Below are 19,708 nucleotides of genomic sequence, written 5' to 3'. Positions count from 1 at the left end.
ACTTGTAGAAGGTAGTTCTAGGTTCCTGTTAGAAGGTCCCCCTCAACATGATGCAGAGTTCTGTCATTCCAGATCGTTTCTTTGGAAAGTCCTGCTTTTCTTCAACAGCACAGAAACTCGTGAAAAGCCTTTACATTTTTGTTTTGCATACAACAAATGTCTGATTACATGAAATATTTTCCCAAAATGCTGTCAAGAACAATACATTATGTTAGATAATTGTTTGATTCCTAATGCCAAGCTGTGGAAACAGCTTAGATTTTTTTAGAAGATGTTTTTCCTGTTTTTGCTTTTTTTTTTTTTTGTCACCTCTGCGTGTTTCTGATAAGCACAGAAACATCAATATCAGACGGAGATAACCTGAGTAAATGCAGAATGCAGTTTTCATACCATAATTTCATCAATAAGGGGAAAAGCCAGGTTGGTTTGGATCGCTTTTGCCCTTCAAACATGGAATTCTCTTTTGAAAATGACTTTTTTTTTTATGAATTCAGGTTATCGTTGTCTGATATAGAAGCTTTTTTTTATTGCTGGTCTGAAACATTTAAGGAGAAAAATACTTTTTCACATCACTCAAAATGCACTCTGAATAAGTTTTAGTTTCCACAGAGTCTAGTTGTTCAGAGATTAAACAATGCATATCAGTCACACCCATCGTCATGTGTCCCCGTTCTGTTTCTGCAGAAATCATTCCCCCGATGCAGAGCATCTCCAGCGGTCTGAAGGAAACCATAAATCCAGGAGATATGGTTCAGGATGCCATTCACAACTTCTCCCCAGCCTATCAACAGTACACTCAGCAATCCACTCAGGAGGTCGCCCAGCCCAGCACTAATGGAAAAGTGGCCACAGGCAACAAGAGCTCTCGCAAGTCTGACAAAATCATGCTGATTGCATCTGATGATGAGTTCTAGGCGTTTTTCCTGCATTATCCAGGTGTTTGTGCACTCTCCAACCTTATCTCTGACCTCCCGGGGAAACAGCTTGCATATCTGACAGAGCTGGATTGAATCCAGGTGTTTTTTCATCATCCCAGTATTTTAAATGAACTGCCTGCTTCTGTCCTGTTTCAATGATAATTTGAGCAGAAAACGTTGGTGAAATGTAGCCTTTTTTTGTGTAAATGAGTACTCAGAGGGCAGATCTGTCCCCATCTTGCTGTGATAACCTGGAAAACGACGTGTCGTCTTCACTTCATCACAGACGTCTGGAGCCACGCGTTTTCTTTAAATCAAGCTGCTGGCTTTTCAGCTGCGTCCGCAATGCCGGTTTTGTTTTGTCAGTGTGCCACGCTGCTCTCTGGCTGTCTGAAGTGCGTTTTCTCTGAGTCACGTCGCTTTCAAAGAGATGATTAATGTTCGACTCCAGGTGGGAGGCGGGGAAGCCAGCGATGGCGGAGAATGGCACTTCATGGACCCTTTCTCACTCATCTGCTTGTTTGAAGTATTTGCTGAGCATTCCTCTGCGTGGTTTCCTGACAAATGAAAGGAATTATTCAAAGACACATTAGTTTTGAAGCGTGCGATTCAGACTGCGGACTGCACTTCACGATCCTTTGTATCCAGCAGAACAGGAACACATTAGCTGCATCTGTCTTCTGCAGGGTGGGAGTTCAGATCGTCTCGTTAATTCTGTCGCCGTGCTAAAGAGTCGCATTTAATCAAACTACATCTTCATTCACCACACGCTGACGATTAATATTCTTTATTTGTACTATAGTAACTGTTTTAGTAGGTTTTCTGATGAGATTCATGTCACCACTTGTGATCCCTTGTTTCAGGGATTTTTTTGTGCAAATTTTAATTAGTGTTAAACATACTTTTGAAAATGTTGTATTTGTGCTAAAAGTGTGTTTTGATTTTAGATTGTGAACATTTTATTGTATTTATTGTGTAAAGTCCAAAATATTCAGAGACAAGAGAAGCAGAGATTGTGGGTTTTTAAAAACCTCTCAGGGCTTTTGTTTTTTATTTTTTTGTACATTAAATCCTATTTTTCAGTTTTATACCCTTTGGTGCCAACAGTGGAGGTCTCTCTGGTGATGCAGACATTGGGTACGAAAGGCTTTTCAGTAGTCTAGTTTTTCTGGGTCTCTCTTGGCTTGAATGTAAAATAAATCCACTGTTGGGTCTAATTTGTCTGCATTGAACTGACTGAACTTTTTAACGAAGGGAGAGCTTTATTTAAAGGTACAAAAACAGACACAGCAATACTATCAGGAATAATTTAGCATATTTTAAATCAAAGCAGAAAAATACAGATTTCATTTGAACATGAGGGTAGCTCATCAAGGACAAAACAAGTAAATAAATGGCTGTAAAACAAAAATAATTTAGAGGGTTTTTTTATATACTTACACAAAACCTTGTAAATAAATATGTGAGCTGATGAGGACAAGTTTAAAGGTACATATTCAGTTTGTTCCTGTAAAAGTTACACCGAGTCTGTCTTTAGGCTCCACCGTGCTGCTGTGAGACCACAGAGTCATTCTCTTTCATACAAACCGAACCAAAACAATCGGACTGACATTCAGCTCGTTACATCTATTTCTATTCTTCACTTCAACACCACTACAATAAAACCGACTCTGCTCTTAGCTTGGGTCAAACACAGCAGGACTGTGGAAGCTAACGCGTTGAAGCTTATTGGTTTAAAGAAAAAATAATCTAATTCTAGTCAAAATGACAAAAAATAAACATTTAGTTTTTCCACATTTGTGGCTTCTGTTGATTTAACACAATCTTAAACACGGTTATTAAAAATATTCTTTGACTGAAGGAGAAAAGAAAAGTGTTTGGACCAAGTTCAGTAAACATTTACAGAAGGAAACATTAATGTTGACCACCTTTTAAATAATTCAGTTCTTATTTCTTTTATGAACCGGGTCACACTGAATAACTGAGTACTTAATTCACCCAGAGGAAGGTTTGTCATTTATTTGGCAAATACAGACATATTTAGATTAACATAAAAGTGATAGTGAATATTTAGGTGTGCTTATAGAAATCAGTCAGCTCATTATGAAATCTGACATTAACATTAGTTTGTTTTGCACGTTGACCACTAGAGGTCACTGCAGTGCTTTTCATCTGTTCCCTGAACGTGTCAACAGTAAACCAACGGGAGGTTCAGGACTGGAGGAACTAAAATAATGTTCAGGTAGAAGTTATAAAAGAATTGCCTTCATGTTTGTTTGAATCTTTAAACGTCTGTTCTGCAGTGACTAGTTTGGGTGAACATGCAGCTCTGATCTACATTTAATCAGTGGAAAGGAAATTATGGATGCAGATTTAAACTAAACCCAAAATGCATTTCTGATAACTAAGCTGCTTTAGTGCTTTTCATTTGAGTTCTTATCCATTGTTTACATTCACTCATTTCTGTTTACTACAAATGATTACCTGCTGCCTGCATTTAACCCAAGTCACAGTTAGTCCAATTAATCTGCAGAGATTAAGTCCATAGGCTATAAATGGTCAAAGGCTGGCTTATGGAATCCCATTGTAACTGTGAACACGGATTTAGTCAAAGTGTCTGTTGGAATATATTTAGACTTTAGAGACTGATGACATAATCACACAATTCCAGGATAGTACGAGACATAAATATAGAAACATATGTTACATATTCATATACTGTGTATGTGGACGGTATAAAACTTAGTAAATGAAAAAGAAGAGGACACTAACAGAGATCAGGTGAAAGTACAAATTGAGAGTAAGAACACAGCAATGCCCCTGCTGGGAAGAACAAAACCAATCCCAGCAGGTTGTACAGCAGCAAAGTTCCCCATACGGTCTGTTTATGGCAGCTAAGGAAGAGGGGGGAGAACAGTCGTGTCCTCTCAGCCACGAGAAAATCCTGACATGGACAATCTCTACTGACTTCACTCCCAATCAGGAATGGATCCTCCAAAGGAACAGCTCGACTTCAAGTTCATTTCACAACTAAATATTACAAAAGACAAACAAAGCATTTACTGCATTTAGTCATCGTGACACCACTTGATTCATTTTGTTTAATAAGGGGTGGGCGTCAGGAGTTCTCTTGTAGAAGAGTGTGTCAGAAAGCAAGGCTGTGAAACCCCAACACCGGCAGCAGCGCTTCTCGTGACCCTGACGCAGGAATGATTCCACTCTGGACGGACGTTTCATCCCACGCACTGGGAGCTTCATCACCTCAGATCTGTAATATACAGGACTGTTTTTGAAGGCTGCTCTCATAATTATTTATCCAATATGGATTACCCACCAAACTATAAGTGCTGTAGTTTACCAGCATTAGCTTAGACCTGCACTACGTTACACATTTAGCCACCCTCATGTAAGCCCCACTAAGTACAGAAACACAACGGTGTGGAATCATTTATACTGCAACCTTTACAGTTTTAAGTGCTACGAGACAAATCCTCCTAATCCAAACAAATCTTCAATCCCACACAGAATCTACACTTTGGTGATCCCAGATGTCAGAAACTGGATGTTAAAGTTGTTTTTATTTTTAGATAAAACAAAGAAAGGCGTGACTTGGGAGTCGAGAGGCTACAAACGCAACAACGGATTCACAACCAGCTCCCGTTGAACAGCCTTTCGTGTCTTTAACGACACTTTGATTCATTCTCGGCTGAAGCTGCCCTCCAGATAGACGCACCTAATGATTGGATCTAAGTACCTGTTCTAACTTTTGTGCACATGCCAGCAGAAAGAAAAGGCACACGCTTAATGTCAAGTCAGTCCAATCCAGCAAAGGGTTTAAAACGGTTAACAACCTCCACTGGACTAAGTTATGAACTAAACTCTGTAGATGTTAATTGGCTTTCTGCAATGAATTTCTACCATTGCGGCCCAAATTGTCATTTATTACATTTACAAGCCTTATCTGGCCAAGTCCAAATGTACAAACTCACTACAGTGTGCTCCATATATAAAAATCTGTTTTTACAGATTGACTCGCTGCAGAACACATCAGTGGAAAAGGCTTTTGGTTGTGCAAAAGTGACCTCAAAGAGGCATCCATCTGGCCTTTAACCCAGAGGTGATCAAATCTCTTCTAAGGCAACCACATCTACTGAAGGCCCAAATTACACATTTGTGTACATTTACAATAAGAAATTCTAATCTGGTAATCTTAATCCAAGGATCAGAGCTGTCCTACACGGCGTCTTCACATCGGGGCATCTCAACTGGATGACACGTTCCTGCCGTCAGTCATGGAGGTCGGGTCAGAGAGGCCCATACTACTGGTGCTGGAGGTGAGGGGTGTGTGAACAGTGTGCAGACAGTGTAAACTGTGTGAAAGACAGAGGCGGGGGCAGAACTGTGAATGCGGCATAAGATCACATAGAGCTTGCCATCCCATCCCTCAGTCCGAACACTACTGAGCGTCCTCTCAGTACGGGATGAGTGGGTTCAGGCCGGGTCAGGACCAGGCGGGATACACAGGCGCCCAGTCCTGATGAGCACTAGGACTGAGCTGAGAATGGAGTTGGGCTGGAGTTGTTGTGGTTGGAGGACTTGACGATGGTGATGACGCTGGTGGTGGCCACCTTGCCCGGTGACATCGGCCCTCGGGTCACAGTCCTGGCGAAGCACTGCAAGGCCTCATACTTGGCCCGCAGTGCGTCCAGCTCCAGCCTCATGCTGGCGTTCTCCCGAGCCAGCTTGTCCACCTCCTGCTGCAGCTCTATCTTTTGTCTCTCGAGCTCCTCTTTCTGGGTGACACGTTTGATGCGACAGCTAGCAGCGTAGCCGCGGTTCTTTAGGGTCCTTCGACGCTGCTTCAACCGTACAACATCCTCCTTAGTGAGCCCGCGGAGGTGCTGGTTGAGCTCCCGCACAGACATGGCCACCAGCTCGTCGTCGCTGAGCGCCGGGGCATTCTCACCCACCTCCTTCTTGACCTGCAAGATGTGAGGAGTGGATGAGCTTCATGTGCAAACGACTAGAAGATATCTCTGAAACTTCACACGCTTACCTTTAAAGCTTTGCTCGGCTTAAAAGGAGTCGTCATTCCCTGCATGCAGAAAACTGACCAGAATCTCCCAGAAGCTGCTCTGAGGATAGGAGAGAAAAACTAAGTACCACGTTACATGTGATGAAACACTGGCTCAGATGTTGCTACGGTTACTAGATCTCAGCTCCATAGGTTTGCTGATGTTTTTATGTCACTGAACATAGAGAGATGTCTTGTAGGAAAAATATAAACCACCTTGCAGACAGTTCATTTCAGTATGTTTAGATCCAGATGGAAACTTTTAGAATTACAGTCTTAAAACACCTTCTTCAGCAGATTAAAATGGAATTGGACAAAGGTAAATCAAAGATTCATTATTCTGAGCTCCGACCCACATGTGTCCGTCAGACATCTTTAGCTGTTTTGTGAATATTTTTGCAGCAGGTCTCAGGCTGCTGTGACTCAAAAGACCCTGAGTTGCTTGCACAGCTTGTTTCATGTGAATGTAACTGAGTAAATATAACAATTTTAACAGGGTTTTAGATCATGACTGATTGAGTTTGTTAGGGTTCCGTTTTTTCTTTCAAAATGACGATGCTCAGAGGTGTCATTCTTTAGAAATGGTAAATGGCCTATATTTGTAAAGCACCTTCTAAGGTTCTACAACCCCACATGGTTCTTCACAACACAATAAGTCATTCACCCAGCCCTAGAAGTCTGCCAGAGGAGAAAGTTGCTTCAGACGGCAGGATTTGGAGTCTTAATTCCTGATATTCGGACATCTAATCTCTGATTGGCCAACGGCAACTTAAGTCCACCACTGACTCCATTTGCTCTGCAACACTGATATGCAATCAAACAACACAGGCCTGAAGGAGTTCTGCCGTGTGGTGGTTGCTAATGCTAACGGTTAGCTTCTATTAGACAAAACATTCTCTGCTGTTTCCTGGACGCTAATCCAACAACAGCACTCCCCGTTGTGAGTCAAGATGAGTCCATGAATGTTAAATGACAGCATTAGCATTTTTCTCTGTTTCCTATCAGAAGCTAATACAGGACATGGGGGTAGAAGACTATTTTCATGTTCAGCCTGCATTTTCAACTCAGAGTGACCGATCATTTTCAAAATAGATAAAAAGATTTTAAAAAAATAGTGTTTCTCAGTGAACTTGCTCTTTAAAAAATGGCTAAATGTCAGTACTAATCCGTTTTATTGTACTGGTATTCATAATTGCTTCTTCCATGTCAGTCTTTGACCGGTGGAGGCTCCAGTTCAGAGAGAAACAATGAGTAAGGTTGAGATGGCTTTATTGAAACACCATGTCACCTGAACCCAGAAACAACCAATCTCCCTCTCTACAACAGCTTGCTGCCTTTATAACATCTGTGATTACTGGAAGAGACCAAGAAAAGGGTAATCAGAAAACAAAAACCAAACAATATTTACATACACCTAACACCAAATACATTAAAATGGTACCAGTAAATCTTTACATAAATACAATTCATTAAACTTAAACAAATCTAAAGTCAATCAACCAAGCAAACTTAATTTAACATAACTTCTCTAAGCCTCACCCCTCCTTCTCTAAATGGTAGGCTCCAAGAGCTTTTCAGCAGCACTTTGGGTTTGCATCTCTCTTTGCTGCCCTGCCCTGTTAAGGAGACAAACCAGGAAGAGGTGAGTGTATACTTTCAAATCATATCTTAAGGATTAACTCATAATTTAAGCAAACACAGTAATTAAATATAACTGACATTCTTACTCCATTCCTAATAGGAAGGATGGCCAATCCCTCCGGCTTCCAGGAATGCCCCGACACAATCAAAGAACCAAAAAACAAACAATTTATCTTTGACGCAATCCTACATAACATAATACCAATAATCGCATTCCTTTTCAGTGATGGAACCTCTGGTCTCCTATCACATCTAAAACAGATCAGCAAAAACAGCACTGACACTGACGTTCCTCTGTCCAAGGCTTACGTCATGCACATGATATCAGTATTTTGGCTTGCTTTGTGCCACAGGTGCCAGAAGATGGCAGTAGGACACAATAAAACCCTAACAGAACAGTGGTCACATACAAGCAGAAAGGAGTAACCTTTCTCCCCGTTTACTTTGTGCTTTAACGAGTTGGTGTTAGGCCGTTCTGTGCTCATCATCGTACATCCCCATGGGGGAACACACTTCACTTGCTGCTGCTGGGGCTCAATAAATAAATAAAACAGGCTAAGCTGTGATCCAAACATCCCCTAAGGCTCCATTTCAGAACCTGCAGACCGGCTCAACTCAGAGTGCACTGTTCCATGCGCCACAGCTACCATGGCAACACCCTGCAGATGGGCGTGGGAGCATGAGTCACATGGTCACTAAAAGGGTAAACATGTCTCATTCATAACCACAGCACAGCCCATAAATAGTACCAAAAACAACTATACCAGGAACCTTATGTCTTTAAAGCTTTTGCTGATTTAATCTATGAATTGGAGCCTGCTTGTATCTCTGTGGAGGGTTTGATCCTCTAAGTTGATGTCTCACTGCTCTACTTCCTCATCACACATCAGAATAACATTTACAGTTACGTTGAACTCGCGGGTGGAAAATTCCAGGCTGTGCAGTGTCACAGGGAAATAGTTTCCTTTATAGTCACTGATGTATTTTTACTGTTAGACAATGTAGTCTATCGATTTAAGGCCGTCTCTCTCTGGCTGGATCCTCTTACGCTGGGCTTTCCTGAGCTGCTCGATGCCCTTATTTAACTCCGCCGGATATATTTAGCTCCCACTGCTGACACAAATTTCTGCCAACTGAACAGTTTAGGTGCGTATGCGATAAGTGATACATCAGCGTTGTGAGCTGCTGGCTTCATGGAAGACGCTAGGAGTGACAGTCCAATTTGGGACGGCAATCATGATTTTAAAATTTAGCCGTCACTTTTTACGACGGCCACCGTGCAATGAAATTGAAAAACAACCCCTCAAATGGGAGAAACTGCTCTTAAAAAGGCTTGAATGGGAAGTTAACTTGCCAAACACCCAGAAAGTTCAAAACAGAGAAAATGACTGTTTAGGAAAGGAACATCTGGCAAGTTCTCCAGCGTCCTTGCTGGAAATAACGGCGTAATTTAGATGTCAGAAGCTTTAAAGAAAGATGAAGGGGTAATATTAAACATTTTTTGACTGCAACAGGCTAAGTTTGAGTTGCGTCAGAGGGGGTCCCTCGGTGTACTCCCTGTGGAGCTCATGGAGGAAAGAAATATGCTGTAAGGCCTTGGTATGGGGGGGGGGTTGCTTCCTTGAAATGTTTCTGCAGTGTGCTTACACCTTTGTTACTTGTTGAAAGGCAAAGTTTTCATAATCTCAATACTAACGTTTCCTCAGAGGAAAAGCTGCCAAATCCGCTCACACAGACGAGACAGACAAACAAAACTCGGTTGCTCCAGAAAACAGCTCACGTCAGGTTTTTTATCGGCGAGCGAGCCCGGGTAAACGCCACAGAGGAAAGCCACAGATGGCGAGTACAAAACAAAACCACATTCCAGAGCGAGCACACATGTGCAAACCCCTCTCAGAAGAGAAAACACGCTCTCTGAATGTGTGCCGCCATGCTAGCAGCCATGGGGGTGGGGTGCAGATTACCTCCACTTGTAAAACAATGGCTGCAAAATTCATAAGAAGTCTGGAATTCAGAAGTGTCTCGCATCCACTGCTTGTACAAACAAATCAAGGGCAGCCTGTGTGTGCACATGTGCAAGTAAAGAGGAATCCAAAACAAGTTATTAACTCTCTGGTTGTTGTGTAGGATGTGTAATACGGTTTCATGCAAGAGGATAAAAGATTTTGATGCAACTCCTTTAAAGATAAGAATCTCAAGGCGCGGTCTGAAACTAAAGGAATTTTCAGTTTATGTGCAGAAAGAGTTTAAAGCTAATTTTACCACTTATTAAGATACAATGTGTAGTTTTTACAATTAATCTCTGGCAATTTCCGTTAAAATGTTGTTGAAACTGAATTAAGTGACGCCCAGTTGTTGAAAAATATTGGCAGCTTTGTAACATATAACCATAAAAATGAAGTCTAAAATACATGGGAGCGGGTCTAAGCCTCTGGGCGATGCCATATTAGATGACATGTTTCCTTCTAAGGAAGCCTGTGAGGACAAAATGCATTTACAGATTTTTAGCAAACTGTTACAAAACTTTCGATATTCATAAACATTGTTGTTTTACACATTTACCTCTTCACTCATTGCCAGTGATGAAAGGGAGTCTCATGGGCTTGACATTTTGCTTGAGGTTGCGCTCCCAGGGATTTTTGACCCTAATGGCCATCTGTTGGTAAGGTTTTACTCAAATACAAAAATACTGCTTGCTTGCAATTATTTAGGCATGTACTGCCCCCTATAGCCAGGGAAAATACGTACTGTCACTTTAAATGAAAAAAATAGAAGAACTTTTATGAGAAGCTAAAAATATTACAAAAAGCTTCCTGATATCTTTTTATTAATAAAAATAAGGAACGTCTTAAGGGAACATTCCTTATTAATAATTGCCTTAAGCCACTGATAACAGTCTAATGACACAAACCATTCCTGTTTGTAAAGTTGCATGATGTCATGGCTGCCCAAACTGCAGGTCCTTAGACTGTATGCAACACTCATCTAAAAACGCTTTTCTAGCATGTTTCCAAAGCTAGAGAGGACCGTCTCCCTGCTGAGGCTCACAGTGCTTTAGGCTGCTCTTTCTCCAAAACGGCACATTTGGTGGGATACTCAGTGAAGGAAATAGAAAGCATTTCTGTGGGGTGAGTCATGCTGTTTACGGGTAAAAGCAACGACCAGCGGCAGGGAATCACACCCTCCTGATCTGACATTTCCTGGAAAATCCCGTTGTTTCATAGGGAGGAAGGAAAAGTACAGAGAACCTTGGAAATGGTTGGCATGATCAACCGGAACGTTTGAGCGGAAAGGGAGGAGGACTCACCAAAAAGATACTCTCACAGAAGCTGGGATTCAAAACATGTCAAGAATGCAAGACCCAAACGAAGTACATTAATGTCCTGTTTTATAATTTCAATTAAAACAAACGAGTAGCTAATTAAACTTAGTACAGTTCTTTTCCACACTAAAAGGTTTGAAATCTGCTAAATAATCAAATCAATCAGACAACAACCAGTATATATATATATATATATATATATATATATATATACATATATATATATATATATATATGAAAGAAAAAATGTATATATATCCATAGATCCATGTGCCCTCGGGGGGCACATGGATCAATACATGAGCACAGCACAGAAGGGCATCGGCAGAGATACCAGAGGACCCAAACACCAACTGCTGATAGACTGAACAGTCGCCCAAGACTGCAAAGCCAGACACACCAACCTGTTTACGGCCAGGATTGATTACAAGAAAGCCTATGACTCAGTGCTGCACTCATGGATCATTGAATGTTTGGAGCTGTACAACATCAACAGAGCCTTCATTGCAAACTCAATGGGGCTGTGGAAAACCACCCTTGAGGCCAATTGCAGAAGTCTCCATTAAATGTGTCATTTACCAAGGAGACGACTGTCCCCACTTCTGTTCTGCATAGGTCTGAACCCCCTCAGCCAAATAATCAACAAGACTGGCTATTAGGGCTGGGCAATAAATCGAAAATATATTGTTATCAAAATTTCTGACTCTTATTGAGATAATTTTTCAATAAATTTGATAATAAAAAAATGAAAAGATGTATTTAAGTTGGCAACGTTCAAGTCCTTAGCAAAGTTCAAGTTCAAGGACAAGTGAGTGTAAGAGCCGCTGTCCAGGATGAAACATCCAAGATCCATAAGTACATCAAGGATAATGCCCCTACAGATGATTTGCTCAGTGAATGTCTCAGACAATGACGAACAGAAGATGAAATCCCATCGTGGGAGGACAAGCCCCTTCATGGGATGTATGACTGTTAGATAACTGAAGTGGCTGATATCAAGAAATCCTACCAATGGCTAGAAAGAGCTGGTCTGAAGGACAGCACGGAGGCACTCATCATGTCATGTTCTGTGTCCCCATGGTCCCCAGCCCCCTCCTGTTCGTCCTCTGCGTTCCCGTCATGTGTCCCCTTGTGCTCTGTGTGTGTCCCTATGCTTCCCCAGCCCTCCAGGTTCTCCTCGTGTGTCTCCTTGTGTTCTCCAGCTCCCTCTTGGCTTCCCTCATGTTTCCTCCTAGTCACTCCCGTGTAGTTCCTATTAGAAGCCTCTCGGATGAGAGGTGAAACGTCTTCAAGCAACTCAAAGAAGTCCAGACGCTTTTCTTTCAAAGCTCCTTAGACTACAATGACCTGGATGACTGAGAACCTTCACAGACACGTTCCTATTAGTTATTAGTCCTCCTCACCCCTCTAGTCATTAGTTGTTTATCTTTCCCCTTACTCTTTAGGTTTAGTTATTTAGTGTTTGTAGGTTATGGTTTATCTTCCCCTCTGCTTAAGTTCGTTCCCCATTTAGTTTATTAATGGCACCCGCCCTCCCTCTAGACCTCACTCCTCACACCTGTCACCTGTTCCCCTGATTGCTTCCCTCTGTGTTTATAAAGCCTGTCTTGTCCCTCAGTGTTTGTTGGTCCGTTGTCTTTGTCAGTGTTATTCTGTTCCACTCGAGAAAATCTAGGTTCCTGCTCATAAATGAGTTTTTGTTGTGTCAGTCTGTTTGCTCGACTTTAAGCTTGGCTTTCTGCCTTGTTGGACATTCACTCACCGTCCTAATAAAAGGATTTTTTTTTTCATTTATTCAACCGCTCCTGCCTGAGTTGTTCTGGGTTCTGCATTTTGGGTCCAAACCACCTACTCTCAACGTGACGCATCATGGCTGCACAGGAATAGGCCCTGAACACCAGAGGTCAACATCTACCACACCAGACAAGACCCAATCTGTAGGCTATGCAGAGAGGCCCCTGTGACAATCCACCACATAACTGCAGGGTGTTAGATGCTGGCAGGGAACGCATACATGGAACACCACAACCAAGTGGCTGGCATCATGTACAGAAACATCTGTGCGGACTGGAAGCCTCAAGGTCAAAGTGGGTAACACCCCTAAGGTGGTTGAGAACGAGAGAGCCAAGCTCCTGTGGGACTTCCAGATCCAGACTGATAAAATGGAGATGGAGAACTAACCAGACAGGGTGGTGGTGGACCAACAACAGAGGACAGCCATTGTGGTTGATGTGGCAATACCAAGTGATGCAACATCAGGACAAAGAAACACAAGAAACTAGAGAAGTACCAGGAGGACCTCAAAGAAGAACTTGAAAAAGCCGGGAGAGTGAATACATCTGTGGTGCCTGTGATCATCGGGGCAGTAACCACCAAACTGGAGGAGTGGCTGAAGCAGATCCCAGGATAAACATCAGACATCTCAGTCCAGAAAAGTGCTACGATACTGCTCTGAACCCTCAAGCTCCCAGGCCTCTGGTAGAGGACCTGAGCTTGGGAGGATGAGACCACCCGCGCAGGGTGAGATGGGAATTTATATATATATATATATATATATATATATATATATATATATATATATATATATATATATATATATATATACTAGATGGAAACCCTCATGTCAATTCTCTTGTTCACTCTTCCATCTCAGGAATGTTGCTAAGCTGAGTCCCATTCTGTCCCGCTCTGAACTTGAGACAGTTCTCCACTAGGGGTTGTATGAACTAGTCGACTAGTCGACCTCACTGCTCTGTAGTGACGTTTTATGCTTGTCATCGACAAGTCGCTGTCACGTGATAATGACCCACAAGATGCAGTCCTCTGAAAAGACAGGAGTTGACGAGCTCCTGCGCGTCTAGAGGCGACGCGCTGTGCCAGAGCATCGGTACTGACACCCGCCGTAAAACGGACATTTGACCAAATTGTGACCTTTACCTTATTACAGTTTAACCTTCCCCTCACCCCCATCCTAACCTTAACCAGCTTGCGCATGCAAAGCTCTGATTGTTGACGCGCTCCAGACATCTGCGTCCTGAGCACGGCCACAGTAACATTATCAAATCAGGTGTCGCCACCTCAAAAACTAATTTAACACGCAATCGTTCATGTCGGCTCATTTCCTTTAATGTTTTCTGTCTTTTATTTGTGCCTGATGCTTTTCGCTGCTGTGGAGCGGGGCGCATCACCTTGTCCTCCGGTGACGCACCTCAACGGTGCGGCCGGCGTGCACTCCGCTGTTTTTGCGGTCGGTAGATCTTTTAGAACTGCAGTTCAAAGGTAACTCATAAGGTGAATATATATGAACCCAGGTAGCAGTTTCTCTTTAGGATTGAGAGGAGATGCAGGAAGATAATAAACAGGCAGGACAGAAAAATAGTCAAATAAAAACAAGTTAGTTTTTGTACCTGGTGGTTGCAACAAACAGACACCATTGAAGGTAATCAGAAGTGAGGAACAGAAAATGAAATAATTATTTTAATGTTTAGAGCAGCAGGAACTCTGAGAGGCTGCAGGCGCATCAGTGAGTTTGCGGCCGCTGCGCAGGGGGAGGGGGGAGAGGGCTGAAGCAGAAACTACCGTTGTTAAAAAAAATGTGTGTAACTTTGAAAATGTGGGCGCAATTTTAATTGTCAAAAAAAAAACTCCAGCAAACCTACCGACCCCCCCCCCCCCCCCCCGCTTCAGGTGTATGATGTCATCAACGACTAGTCAAAGTCGACTCGATTTTCATTACTTGACAGTCGACTTTAAAAAAATTAAGTCATGCAGCCCCTGTTCTCCACACCTTCATCTCCTCACGCTTAGACTACTGCAACTCTCTTTTCACGTGTCTGAGCAGAACCTCCCTGAACCGTCTACAGGTGGTTCAGAATGCCTGTGCTCGCCTACTGACCAAGTCCTCCAAACACACCCACATCATCATTTGCTGCTGTGGCCCCCTTGACTCTGGAACTCTCTCCCCCTGAGCCTGAGATCAGTGGACTAAGTGGTCTCCTTTAAAAAGCAGCTGAAAACTTCTTGATCAGGCTGGTTTGGTGCGATCTTCTTCACCCTCTCCTTGTTCTGCTCTGCCCGCCTATTCCACCTTCCTCAGGATCCACTGATTTCCCTCCTTCCTATTCACTCTCTCTCTTTCTTTAAAAAATTTTTTATCACAATTGTCTATTTTTGCTTATTTTAAACATATTTTTAATAATTTTCTCAATTCTAAATTTTTAATTTTCTGATTTTGTGAAGCACCTCATGATTTTTATCTTGAGAGGCGTTATAGAAAATATTGTTTCTTCTTCTTCTTCTTCTTCTTCTTCTTCTTCTTCTTCTTCTTCTTCTTCTTCTTCTTCTTCTTCTTCTTCTTCTTCTTCTTCTTCTTCTTCTTCTTCTTCTTCTTCTCTCACACCAGTGGTGTTCTGCTGCAAAATATGCAAGTGTATAATTTCTGGAGAACCCAGGTAAAAGTGTAATGGTTCATGAGACAGACAACCGGATGGTCCAATCATTGGTTTCAGACCTAGATGTGTTATTAGCTGAAGTGATGTGGGAGGATCACTTCATCTTTTTTTTTTTTTTCAATTTTTGTTTTAATCTTCAAAACATTTTTACAGCTATAGCATTTTAAGATAGCTTGTTTTGCAGATTTGCCGTTACAGCTTAACCAGATTAACTAGATTATCTGAAAAACTTAATTCAATTTTAACAGCGACGCCTGATTGCTGCCAGACCTCTAGAATTAAGAAATCTTATCAAAAGCACCTGTTGGACAATGTGAAAAAGGCTTAAATATTTAAAAAATCATCACATTAGCTCAACAACAACAACAACAACAAAACTACAATATTTAAACCACAGTAGGCCTCACTTATGGTTTTACATTATGGGAGCATTCTCAGGCACAAAAAGACCAAAATTATCATAATTGTCTGTCTCAATTTGACCAAAAAACATCCCAATAACTCCCAGGACTAATTATTCTGTAGACTGATGAGACAAATGCCGACATGATGCATCATACCAATAGTCAAACATGGTGGTGGCAGTCTGATGGTCTGGCGCTGCTTCAAGAACAGGACCACTTGCTTTTATTGGTTGAACTAAATTGGCTGAGTCAAAACAAACATGAAAGGAAACCCTTCTGAAGCAACGTGACAGACTCGTTACCAGTTATCTAAAAGGGTTGATAGCTTTAGGAGGCAGACACTGTTTCAAGTAGAGCCACTGTTTTCCTCAGAAAAAAAAAAATTAAAATCACTCAAAAACTACATTTTGTATTCCTTGTTGTCTGATCCTGAAATTAAAGACAGAAAAGCAAGAGCAATCTCTGGAGGAAGACACAATTTTCCATAACCTTTAATTATGGTTCATATTTCTCTGTGTCCAACAACCAACGCATGGCACACCTGAGGGTCGGGTGTGACAGCTGAATGTTTAGACAGCATGGTGTGTTTGTTTGTCCTACGAATCACATTCAATTAGAGTCTCCAAGTTGTCATCAGCACCAAGGGAACTCCCCGTAACACAATCCTGTTAACAGGTGCGTGTGTGAACCTGGCACCTCCCCCACCTGCGGCTGTGATGCTGCAAAAGCAGATGTTGAGGTTCAGGTGGCTCGTCAACATAAGCAGGAAAAGACCTTTCTTTGATGCAAAATCTGTCCACATAATCAGCTCTTATTGCCTGTTTACACTCCACTCACTGCATTCCTGTGTTTAAAATCCCAGGTTTCTAGCTATGGCATGGAAATTGCTCCATAGGCCCACAGTGAAGGATTGGATGAAACAGATGTTATAGGCAATGCCGCTGGAACAGATTACCTATATCTTAAAGGCCAAGCAACATTTATTTGACGAAATATGGACACCTTTTCTAACATATATTAAGAGGATGGACATAAAAATCTGAGGACTTATAAAGTGGGAGAGTAGGAAAATAATCGGTCTTCTGACCAGCATTAAGACTGGAATGGGAGAAGCAAAAGCAAGGTGTAATTCGGGGACTTCTTACTCAAAGTTTTGTTAAACATGTCTATGTGAATATTGCCTTCAATACTATATATGCTCTTACATTGGAGAGGATCGCCAGAAGCACAACCAAAATTGTTAAATTGTTCTATTGTTCTGTTGTTCCATGAAGATTTTATACAGAATGTACTTTCAGTATACAACATAATACTGTGTGAAAGGTGTACAGTAAACTGAAAACTCAATAAAATATACTTTTTGAAAAAAAGTCCCAGGTTTCCAAAGTAAATAATCAACAGTCAACTTTTTTCCCTCCAGAATGAACAAAACACATCACAGGGAACATGTTCCTGTGACTCATCGAATCAGCAACCACAGCTATTTCACTTTCACAACATCTCACCACTAAACGTTTTGCTCCCCACACCGCTTTCATCCGTCACTAGAGTCCAGAAAAGTGACATCCTGTGTAACAATGTGTGTGTGTGTGTGTGTTTTCATGTGGAGAAGGGGATTTCTCCCCGTGCACTTCTGTGTTCTAATGAGTCAGCTGCTGTCCCTTCTCCATCCAAAGACATCACAACCTTAGTGACTGGACCACATGTTCATCTTATGACAGAGGAGTAGCTACACCCGCTCCTCTGAAGGGCGCTGTGCCTGTGTGCACCCACCAGACACCAGAGTCAAACAGCAGACAACCCAGCTCCAATCTGTGGCACCTCTCAGTGGAAGAGAGCTTCCATTTATTAATAAAATACTAACTACAAGTTTTATGCAAAAGCATAAAGCAAGAGCAGCGAGAATCATGTACTATTAGGTCTTTGCACTTTCAGATCACTGCTTCCTAATCTTAACCCAAGTCACTAAGATTTATAGCTCAGCAGAGCGATGGGATGAAGCCCTTTCTTCCACCGCAGAGATTTAGAGTTTGTGGAAAGATGTGGTCCTTGTGTTGTGTAGCTGGTTTGTGTTACCAGTCATCCCTGGTGGTCTACCCTTTGTCCCACATGTATAAAATGCAGACCACGTGTTGAATCATGTCAGAAGCAGAGCTGCGATTTTGCATGATAACGAATGCGTGCTTTTAAATTAATTATTTTAACATACAAAGCAGAACTTATACTTGCTGTTTACACTTCCATTTTATTTCAACAGCTCATCAAAGGTGTAAATCTAATAGCCTATTAAATAAATAAACAAATAAATCTTCTCTAATGCATCACGAATATGTTGTAGTTAAACTGGTTATTAGTGGTTTTCAGTGGAATCGCTGTTTTTATTTATTTCCTCGTTATAAGGATTAAACTACAAACAGAAAATTCCACAGTTCTGATGTTAAATCAGCACAAATGCATTTAAACTCGCGACAACTCGGCGCGCGCCGTCTTTTCGTACATTGTGTTTTGTTTCTCCAACAACACGTGTCCTCGCGACCAACGCACACAAACCCAAAGTCAACTTTCAGAAACTATATTTTAAAAGATAAAGAAAAGACAAATATTTTTGTTATTAAACGTGTGCGGCAAGCGCGAGCCACGCAGCCCGTCTGTGCCGCTGTGGCATCGCGAGCACTTGAACAATTTAGAGAGGAATGTCAAAACATCTTCCATAAAAAAGAGCAAAAGTGGGAAAACAAGCTCACCTCTGTGAACGCGGATGTTTGTAGACGGAGGGAGTAAAACCGGCGGGGCTCGCTTTCAGGCGGTGATGAATCCGGACAGCGTCGGTACCGGACGGCGCAGCGGTCGATCCTCGTACTAAATAAACTACAAAACAACAACAATGTACCAACATTCCACGCTCTGCTTCCGCAAGCGCCCGCGTCATCAGTTCCTCGTGACCGCCCCCTCCATTCATGAAAATAACTTTGTGCTGACGTCAGTCTGAGAGGGGGGGAGGCCAGAAATAGAAGTTAGACACTGATGCTGACCGCTTTTGCTTACTTTACAAAAGTAGTTAGTGAGCTGCCAGCAAACAGGAAGATCTAGATCCCCCAGGGTTACTTGTTGCTCCTCCGATGCCCACCTGCTGTGCGCGGACAGGTCTGCCTACAAAGTACTCAAAAATGTGCACTAACAGAGGGAAAACAGACTCTCCCCCTCCTCCTCCTCCCGTCTGACTTTGGGAGCAGCTGCAGCATTCCATTCCTGAGGAAAGTATGCAGAGTAGTAGTCCAGCAGTCACAGGATTTCTCTTATTTTAACTGCAGCCGGTAACGTCACAGGTTATTCTGGGTAATTAAACAATGAATTTATAAGCACGCTGAGCCATATAAGGCCGCAGCTTTTACTGAGGTACCTGCTCAGCAGAAGTTTGGAAGTGAGCTTCTGTGGGGAAAATAATAGAATAGAATAGAATAGAATAGAATAGAATTTATTGAGAGGGAGTATTCTCTTGCTACAGCAGCACATGCACTTAAAGAAAGGAAGAAAATAATAACAGAATTACAGGTAAAGTACCAAAAACAATATGGACAATAGAATAGAATAGAATAGAATAGAATAGAATAGAATTTATTTATCCACAGAGGGAGTATTCTCTTGCTACAGCAGCACATACACTTAAAGAAAGGAAGAAAATAACGGAATTACAGGTAAAGTACCAAAAAACAATATGGACAATAGAATAGAATAGAATAGAATAGAATTTATTGATCCACAGAGGGAGTATTCTCTTGCTACAGCAGCACATGCACTTAAAGAAAGGAAGAAAATAATAACAGAATTACAGGTAAAGTACCAAAAACAATATGGACAATAGAATAGAATAGAATAGAATAGAATAGAATTTATTTATC

The 19,708-nt window shown here is 41.8% G+C and overlaps 2 protein-coding genes across 4 annotated transcripts in view; one reads left to right on the top strand and one right to left on the bottom strand.

Annotated features, from left to right (window-relative positions):
- tmem184a (transmembrane protein 184a) overlaps positions 1 to 1,136 on the top strand; it is a 41,913-nt gene extending 40,777 nt beyond the window's left edge. The window contains exon 9 of the mRNA XM_015948619.3: positions 685 to 1,136. Coding sequence (XP_015804105.1) covers positions 685 to 914 — 230 coding nt within the window. The 3' untranslated portion in view covers positions 915 to 1,136. The remainder of the gene's footprint in view (positions 1 to 684) is intronic.
- Positions 1,137 to 5,230: 4,094 nt separating this feature from the next.
- On the bottom strand, positions 5,231 to 18,915 carry mafk (v-maf avian musculoaponeurotic fibrosarcoma oncogene homolog K). 3 transcript variants are annotated; one of them, XM_070551358.1, is made up of 4 exons: positions 18,554 to 18,664; positions 7,531 to 7,607; positions 5,974 to 6,047; positions 5,231 to 5,899 (listed from the first exon to the last, which is right to left on the bottom strand). In XM_070551358.1, exons 3-4 carry the CDS (start codon positions 6,016 to 6,018, stop codon positions 5,462 to 5,464), a joined length of 483 nt encoding a protein of 160 aa, XP_070407459.1. In that variant the 5' UTR covers positions 6,019 to 6,047; positions 7,531 to 7,607; positions 18,554 to 18,664; the 3' UTR covers positions 5,231 to 5,461. The 3 variants fall into 3 exon arrangements, with proteins under 3 accessions (XP_070407459.1, XP_015804106.3, XP_054596129.1); XM_015948620.3 differs by lacking the exon at positions 7,531 to 7,607 and having other exon boundaries at positions 5,974 to 6,052; positions 18,554 to 18,915; XM_054740154.2 differs by lacking the exon at positions 7,531 to 7,607 and having other exon boundaries at positions 18,554 to 18,674.
- Positions 18,916 to 19,708: the final 793 nt, after the last annotated feature.

This window comes from Nothobranchius furzeri, chromosome 5, assembly GCF_043380555.1.
Source record: "Nothobranchius furzeri strain GRZ-AD chromosome 5, NfurGRZ-RIMD1, whole genome shotgun sequence".
In the NCBI taxonomy this organism is placed as follows: domain Eukaryota; kingdom Metazoa; phylum Chordata; class Actinopteri; order Cyprinodontiformes; family Nothobranchiidae; genus Nothobranchius; species Nothobranchius furzeri.
Note: the sequence above shows the minus strand (reverse complement) of the source record. Positions and strands in the feature narration are given on the sequence as shown.